General features: G+C 40.9%; 1 protein-coding gene and 1 pseudogene across 2 annotated transcripts in view; both read right to left on the bottom strand.

The window, feature by feature from the left end:
* The window catches only part of LOC149979348 (interferon a3-like), a 209,741-nt pseudogene that overhangs the window by 35,262 nt on the left and 165,461 nt on the right, over positions 1-9,018 (bottom strand). The window lies entirely within an intron of this gene.
* Positions 2,602-3,593, bottom strand: LOC110538046 (interferon alpha-7-like). The gene is made up of 5 exons (XM_021624608.3): positions 3,468-3,593; positions 3,285-3,371; positions 3,004-3,153; positions 2,814-2,906; positions 2,602-2,709 (listed from the first exon to the last, which is right to left on the bottom strand). The coding sequence occupies exons 1-5, from the start codon at positions 3,591-3,593 to the stop codon at positions 2,602-2,604; spliced, it is 564 nt and encodes a 187-aa protein (XP_021480283.2).

Raw genomic sequence — 9,018 nt, forward strand, 5'->3', positions numbered from 1 at the left:
TATTAACCAGCCTCAGGTACATGTCACATGTCTCTGATGATGATTATATGGATTGTCCAACAGACCGCTTCTTCCTCACTGCTTGACTCTGCAGTGGATTTCGTCACCGCTTGACTCTGCTGTCAAGGAATTTTTTTAACTGCACCTGTTTGTAGCAAACCTAAGCCCCCAAGATCGTACATGCTCATGTGCTGTGTTCCTGGAGCTCAGACAATACATTCATTTTTTAGTCAACTCAGCCACAGCAGGTGACGCGCTTACGCATCCTTCGACTAAAACGGCGTTTGGAAGTTCCATGTTTCACATGTGAGTTGTGGCAGCAAAATTCATCCGATTTGTGGTGATCTTTTCCTGTGATTAATTTATCCTCTTTTCGAGGACATTTGATATTGGACCCACCTTCTGTTTCAAGACGGTGTTCAGCTCGTCGACATATGTTTTCATGATTCGTTACCAGAAGTAACCGACCCTCCATCTCCTGAGGATGCCCCAACACCACACCCGACCTGGAGACAATATAAAATGGTGGATAGTGAAATAGTTCTGTATTAAGTCAAGTTCTGACAATATTAGGCAAAAAATAATTTAGATTAAATTACAAATTAAAGACCTGTGACAAGTATTGTCTGCCCCCCAAATATAGCTTAGGCTACCACGAGGGATCATACTTACTTTCTTAACTTAACTAGGTCATCTGTTTTTGAACAGGTTCAGTGTTTCCTTGTTCCACGTGACAGGAGTCAGGCCATTAAATAATTGGGCCGTATGTCCCGAAGCCTCTAATGCAACCAGAGAGGTCCTCGCCCTGCATGATAGAAAACAGGGTTTTAGGCATTAGGGTGTCTCATAAATTCCATGTTTAAACTATCAATTTATCATTTTGAAATGGTAAAAAATCATACGCTATATTTTAGGTTTAGAACGTGTCCACTCTGAAATAAAGTTATATCAATGTCAAAAAGTGAACTGTATTGGAATAGTAACCTTACATTAAACTGTGTCCACTTGCACCGGTCGGAGTCAGCTGTGCCTCGGCAGAGCAGTCAGGCAGATACTCAACTATTTCAATAGAACCATGTTTCTTTTGATATAATTTAAGTGTAACAGACTTTCGAAATGATTAACAACCAATTATCTTTATCTTGATTCGATATGATACCTACATTGCTGAAATTGTCCATCATAATATATCCCTGGTACTGCTGTACTTTGAGGTATAAAACATTCCTTTGTGTTGAAGAAGGCTGCATGGTTCAGGCTTTCGCCTCGTTTTATAAGCCAATTTTTTTAGTGGGTGATTCTTAATTATGCTATTGTGAAAGTAATAAGAATGATTTTTTTGTCCAGCAAGTTAACAGTTTTCATACATGTCTTTGCGGAGAATGTATTGGAGCAATGCATTTCATGAGGTCAGACAGACAGCAGTAAATCAGCAGACAAAATGTTACATGAAAAACTAATAAAACAGTTGCCTATTTCTACAATGTTGCAGGGCTTCATTTTAGCAAATGGGGGCCATGGTCAATATTGTGGACATTGCTCACCACATTTTTCAGATTCTGTGTAGGGTTAACCAGACAGTTGTTTCAATAGGCGTAGCACATGTTGCTGTTGTGACTTTCTTTTAATCAGGTAGATCAATCTGAAGCATGACTGTTCAGTGTTTATATTGCACATCTTTGAAAAGTAGACACATTTTATTGACATAGTGACTGATAGTGTTGAATGAAAGCTGAAGCCGACCCGCCTCTAAAATCGAGAGTAATATGCTGTGGTATTGGCTTTACTCTTCATGTTCTCTCATGCGGTTCATTCTTAATACATTGTTTCTGCAAATTCCAACTTTATACAGTTTGTTCATTTCTGGTTAAAAAAATTGTATTTGCCCCAGATTAGCCTTTATTGGGCGCTGACCAAGACGACGAAAATGATGACGATGACGTTTGAGTTTGGCCTAATGTGAATGAGCAGGAAAATCACATTGATATCTCGTCTCATATAATGATGCTGATGATGATGCTGATGTGATGATGACGACGACGTTCATTGGAGATGTAGGTTTCTGATTATGCAGCTTTTATATTAAGTATTTATCTTATGTAACTGTTAAAATGAACTGGTAATGGCATTGATAGAACAACATTGTATGCCTATCAACAAATTAAGTCGTATAGGAGCTCAAAGTACAACGTTCAAAACAGGCCCGCCCTGTCCAGTGTTAAAACACACTTCATTGACAAAAAGCTTTTGAGTATAACTACATTTTGTACTGTCATCCATATGTCCTGAGCATGTTTAACACAAATATGAATGTTCACACATCGACAGACTTGGCTACAGAATGAGCACTCAGATTAACAATATTAAAAATTATAGAAATGTTTATTAACTTAACAATTGAAAAAGATCAACAGATTTTCAAATAGATGAATCAATAAATGAATAAATAGGCATACATAAATAAATAACCTTGTTAAATAAATAAATACATATTTAATATAGCTATTTGACGTTCCACATTAGATGATTGTAGAAGAGTAGGCTTTTAAAATCAAGCACAATCGTAAAACACAATTGTAAAAAAGTTCTGCAAGTTCAAATTCATGTTCTGTTGGCCCACAGAAGGCTATCAGAGTTGTGTTCCAGAATGAACTGTAGGCTGTACATGAGCTCTTTTCGAACCACTTCCCAGGCGCAGTAACTGAAATTCTGTGAAAATACAAATAAACTGTTAGGGCAATGTAGGGTAATATTGTCCAATGTAGAGATATTATTAAAACAATGTGTATATTTGTGTTTAACCTATAGTCTACCTTTTCTTTTAGGACTGCTGCAATGTTCCCAAAGTACGTCTTCAGTCCTTCTGTCCTGATGAGATAATCACTTGTATCCACACTGCCCATCATCTGCCAGAAAGAAAAAGGCAGGCGATGAATAATAATAAAAAATGTCACAATACCACAATTAAACAGTTAACCTATCTGTGTTGGCATAGTAACTCACACATTTGCTCTCTTCAATCTGGCGGTATACAATATTCTGAAAATTCTCCAACTGCTGTTGGTCCCACTTAGTAGGCAGGTCGTCAGCTCCAAACAATGTGTCGATGTTCTTCAATGTCTCATAAATAGCCATAGCACCACTGCTGCTCAACTGAAACGGACAACAACAATAATTTCAAATAACATAAATGTCAGTTTAAAGTTTTCTACTTTCTTATCCTAACGGCTGCAAATACTCTTTAATGCTGTAAAGAACACTTCGACATGCTCGCTTGCCCTTACCTGTGATTCGCCGGAGATTGTAAATGCGGTGGCTGGGAATGCCACGAAGACATTCTCCTGCAGGCACTCCAGAGGAAAATTACCCCCCTGGAAGTTAGAGAAAACACCGCAATCACGTTGTGCTATTCAGTTAAACATAGTTGGATAATACTTTTCAAGACAAAAGTCATTTAATAAATGTACCATGTCTCTCAGTAGGTTGTGGGTTATTCGCACCAGCTGTCCTTGTAGCTGGCAAGGCATGGGCACGGAGCAAACTTGCGCGAGGCAGAGGAATGCGCTCATCCAAGTGACAGTCTGAAGTGTCATTCTTGTTGTAGTTAGATGATCTGTAGCAGATGATCATTGTTAGTCGAATATAATCCTGAAAATAATTCGTTATTTGTACCCTGAATCAATAATCAAATTATAGCATATTTTTGACTCACCTGTTGCCAGTAAATTTCAATTTTCCTCCAGTGAGAATGTGGTTTGTGTTCTGATCCCATATCTGCGGGTGAATTTAAATAGTGAGGCTTGAAAGGATGTACAAAAAGTGAAAGGGTGTTTCGCTAAATTAGGAGTTAAAATGAATGAATTTGGGAAAGTTTTGCCTAGTGAACCGCAAGACCGGATTTCTCTTTTCGTGTGCTCCACTTCTCTCTCAGCATGTTTCGAGTGTTCCTTCATGGGAGGCAGGTTGAAAGAAAGTAACTCATAGCTGGTCTTGTGAAAGCTCAAACGTTTCTAAGAAAGACAGGTAGAACAACGACCCCTTAACTTCACAATGAATGCAACAGACCTCTTCATGTCTTTATTTTACTAGGAACCCGGCCATTTTTTTAATTGATCAGCAGTCTTATGGCTTGGAGGTAGACGCTGTTAAGGAGCCTTTTGGTCAAGTACAGTGCAGTAGCAGAGATAACAGTCTATGACTTCGGCGTCTGAAGTCTTTGACAATTTTTTGGGCTTTCCTCTGACACCGCCTAGTATATAGGTCCTGTATGGCAGGAAGCTTGGCCCCGGCGATTAACTGGACCGTACGTACTACCCTCTGTAGCGCCTTACGGCCAGATGCAGAGCAGTTGCCATATCAGGAAGTGATGCAAGCGGTCAGGATGATCTCTGCTGTATAACTTTTTGAGGATCTGGGGACCCATGCCAAATATTTTCATTCTCCCGATGGGGATAATGACCACTCTATGGAAAGGAGAGACTTACACGATATGATAATGCTCTCCCTTTTGCTCTACGACCCCCACAAGTGTCAAAGGACTTGTCTGATGTCGGTACCATCAATGTGCCAACTTCTGTTTGGAGGTTAAAACCGTTTGGACTACAAACTAATGTGAACCCACTGTGGAAAGGGGAGATTCTCGTTTTGCTCTAAACTCCCCATTAATGTCACAGAACTCATCTGGAGGTAACCAGTGCTGGTAAAAAAAATTGAAGTATGGAGTGAGTTTTGTGCCTACCCAAAAAAAATATTTCCTGAGTGTTGTTTTTTTAAACAAGAAAGCTAAAACTGATTTTGAGACATGTTTGAAAATGAATTACAAATTTAAAACTGAAATAACACATTTACATAAGTATTATGACCCTTTACTCAGTACGTTGTTGAAGCACCTTTGGCACCGATTACAGCCTCGAGTCTTCATGGGTATGACACTACAGGCTTGGCACACCTGTATTTGGGGAGTTTCTCCCATTTTTCTCTGCAGATCCTCTCAAGATTTGTCAAGTTGGATGGGTAGCTTCGCTGCACAGCTATTTTCAGGTCTCTCCAGAGATGTTCAATCTGTTCAAGTCCAGGCTCTGGCTGGGCAATTCAAGGACATTCAGAGACTTGTCCTGATGCCACTCCTGTGTTGTCTTGGCTGTGTGGTTAGGGTCATTGTCCTTCTGGAAGGTGAACGTTCTCCCAAGTCAGAGGTCCTGAGCTCTCTGGAGCAGGTTTTCATCAAGGATCTCTCTGTACTTTGCTCTGTTCATCATTCCCTCGATCCTGACTAGTCTCCTAGTCCCTGCCGCTGAAAAACAACCCCACCATGTGATGCTGCCACCACCATGCTTCACCGTAGGGATGGTGCCAGGTTTCCTCCAGAAGTGATGCTTGGCATTCAGGCCAAGAGTTCAAACTTGGTTTCATCAGATCAGATCATCTTGTTTCTCATGTTCTTACTCCAATAGGTGCATTTTGGCAAACTCCAAGCGGACTGTCATGTGCCTTTTACTGGAGCGTGGCTTCTGTCTGGCCACTCTACCATAAATGCCTGATTGGTGGAGTGCTGCAGAGATGGTTGTCCTTCTGGAAGGTTCTTCCATCTCCAAAGAGGAACTCTGGAGCTCTGTCAGAGTGTCAGAGTGACATTTAAGTTCTTGGTCACCTTCATAACCAAGGGCTTTCTCTCCCGATTTCTCAGTTTGGCCGGGCGGCCAGCTTTAGGAAATGTCTTGGTATTTCTGTTTTTATTTTTAATACATTTGCAAAAATGCCTAAAAACTTGTTTTCACTTTGTCATTGTGGGGTGTTATTTGTAGATCAATGATGATTGATTTTTAGAATAAGGTGTAATGTAACAATATATGGAAAAAGTCAAGGGGTCTGAATACTTTCCGAATGCACTGTATCAAACAACCTGACAATGATCCACATCATATGGGTAGAATCGAGGCCTTTCCCTGTCATGAAATACAAAGCAGTTTCCCTCTTGGTTCTCATTGGCGAAGACTGAACTCAAGTTAGGGGTCATGTCAGACTCTCCTATACCACTTTGCCCAACATGTTATACCCCAGAGGTTGTAAATACACCCTTTTGTAAGTTGATATAACTTGCATTATTACTATAGGGCTGTGAAAACCATAGATTAAAGGCGTCAGACTGAACATTTGTCACTGGAAATTGCTGATGACATTGAACATAGTTTAGGATTAGGGTATTTCAATCATTTCAGTCTCTCTATTCTGCCCTGGAATTGCATTCCCATGCAAAACTAGACAGATAGCTAACAACTAAATCTTCAATAAAACTCCCAAGGCGTGACTTTTCTGGATTTAATATGTTGAAAACGTTTAAATACAACGCACATGCCAAGGTACCATGTGTCTGGCATGATGCCAAACTAGACAGCCAATTACCATATGAGTTGCTACTAGCCAACTCGTTCATTACTCTAATAATGTGCAAACACCTCTGTACAATAACAAAGCATATTACACTAGAAACAGTAAGAAAACTACAGTATTGTATTTTTACAATTCGTTTAATGAAGCACGAGCAAACTAATACAGCTGACAGCATACATGAAAGGCAAGGCAATTTGTGTGAGTAAATGCAACCAACTAACATTGCAAGCAATTCTATCAATAATAATATTATCATCACTAGCAATATGCTTGAATATAATTGACAAATAAATATTTTCTGGTGCTGAAGCGTAACAAGAAATAACTGCACAGAAAGAACAGCACCGTAGCGTTGCTTTTAGCTGCATCTCTCTGCGTGCAGAACGACGACTCTATTCTACTTTCTGTGTCCGTACAGTCTAAGTACCAGAAAGCTCCAATAGGAGGCGACAAACACCATGGAACACAATGAAAATCAGTTTTAACCACCGTAATAAAATAATATGTTACCTTCTAACAGGATGGCAGCACACTCCCCGCCTGGTATAAAGAAATTGTGCCGTTATGAAATAAAACATGTATCAAGAAACAAATAATGTCCTTTTATAAAAATTTATATTTTGTCTCTAGGATGCTTCAAAAAGAAGAACAACAATCTCTGAGATTGGTCTCAGAAACACGTTAGCAGCCTCTTGCTTGACAATTTTTTGGTTCTACTTTCCTAACCTTTTTGTCAGTCATTTCTGTGCGCCTGACTGTCTTTCAATAAGACAACATCTCCCACTTTTACATTTGTCTTTTCTGCGTCTCTGCAGCGTTGTCAGGTACTCATGTCTCCATCTTTTCCAAAAGGTGTCAGCGATACACTGGACTTGTTCCACTGTTTTCCATTAAAGTTGTTCATGCTGAAGTATCCAGAAGGGGCTCAGGAAGTGCTGGTCTCTTGTGTCAGTTACATTGAGGGTGTGAGAATGGCAGGCATGTCAGGGTCGGTTAACATTGACGTGAGGGGTCTCGCATGGATTATTTCCATAAGAGTGCTCAAGACCTCATGTGTGAGATGAGTGGAGCCCGTCTGAAACAGCATAGCATTTGGCAACCCCAATGAGTCTCTCCCAAGAACAACCCATTTGAGACGAGTGTGGGGGATTAAATATTTAAGTACATCCCTTGTCTGAGAGGTATTTAGTCAGTTCTGAGTCATTTCTGTCGATTCCCAGTTCCTTGCAGGCACCTATGAAGTTTGAACCTCAATCAGAGCATAGCACTTTTGCTGGACCACGGGATAGAGAAAAAACGCCTTAGCGCACTGATGAATCTGGATGTGGACATGGATTCGATGAGCTCAATATGGACTGCTCTAGTAGACATACATGGAAAGAGTACCACCTCTTTTATTTTTTGAATTTCACCTTTATTTAACCAGGTAGGCCAGTTGAGAACAAGTTCTCCTTTCCAAATGCGACCTGGCCTGACCTCTAGTGCTACGAGTTATGACATTCCATGGTCCAAACACATCAAGTCCAACGCTGGTGAATGGTGGTTCAGATGTGAGTCTGTCTGCAAGTCAGCCTTGTTTTGGTCAAGTATCCTCCCTCTAACTTTGCGGCAGGTGACACACTTGTGAATGATACCAGAGACCAGACGTTTGCTCCCAATAATCCAGAAGCCTGCTGCTCGAATAGCTCCATCTGAAAAATGACGGCCCCGGTGAGCCACTTGCTTGTGATAATGTCTTACCAGCAGAGTGGCAACATGATGTGATGATGAGAGGATGTTTTCCGTCTTGTGACATGTAAGCAGAGAATAAGCAGCCTCCCACCCTCAGCAATCCATCCTCATCATTCACTGGGTTCAGCTTATTGAGTGTACATTATTTTAGGAACTCTTTTCCTTTTTCAAGGCATTTGAATTCCTTTTTGAAGGATTCATGTTGCACACAGTGAATGGTTGCTGTTTTGGCTTGTGACAACTCACTTGTACTGCATGGTTTATTGCAGTCATGCCAGCCTCTGCAATTGGTGTCGTCCGCACCTTCACAGAAGGATCTGGCAACATTAATGAGTCGTGCTGTGGCTTGATTGAGAGCTTTCCAGCTTGAGAACCTCTCAAAGCGATGAGAGCCGAGTTGAGCTTCAGAAATCTTAGTGGCAAAGGCAGTGACGTCTGCTTGAATCTTTGCATCTGTGTGAGGCTCTACAAGGTCAGGATTGATTGTCTCAGACTCACTTGAGTTTGCCTGGGTCAGGAAAGGTGGACATGAGAACCAACTGGTGTGCTTTAAGAGCGCAGCTAGTATTGGCCTGGTTGCATGGTCTGCTGGACTGCTGTTGGTGTTTACATAACACCACTGGATGGGTAGAATTCCTGATGTGAGTTACCCTATTGGCAACATACACATAGAATCTTTTGGTGACATTGTGGATGTAACCGAGAACTATCTTACTGTTTGTGTAAAACTCTGATCAGTTCATGCATCTCAACAGCTAGCACAGCCTCACACAGTTCTAGGCGTGGGATAGTGTTGGCCGGCTGAGGGGCCAATTTTGATTTCCGCAAGATAAATACAACATGGCATTGACCGTCCAGAGTCAATAACTCTCAGGTAGGCTACCACTCCTATGGCTA

Source organism: Oncorhynchus mykiss, chromosome 12 (genome assembly GCF_057628025.1).
Source record: "Oncorhynchus mykiss isolate SJ-2025 chromosome 12, ASM5762802v1, whole genome shotgun sequence".
Classification (NCBI taxonomy): Eukaryota; Metazoa; Chordata; class Actinopteri; order Salmoniformes; family Salmonidae; genus Oncorhynchus; species Oncorhynchus mykiss.

Coding starts and splice junctions, on each gene's coding strand:
- LOC110538046 (XM_021624608.3), bottom strand. CDS start 3,593: ATGACACTTCAGACTGTCACTTGGATGAGCGCATTCCTCTGCCTCGCG. Junction 3,372..3,467: donor ACAACCTACTGAGAGACATG/GTACATTTATTA, acceptor TCTAACTTCCAG/GGGGGTAATTTTCCTCTGGA. Junction 2,710..2,813: donor CAGCAGTCCTAAAAGAAAAG/GTAGACTATAGG, acceptor GTATTTTCACAG/AATTTCAGTTACTGCGCCTG.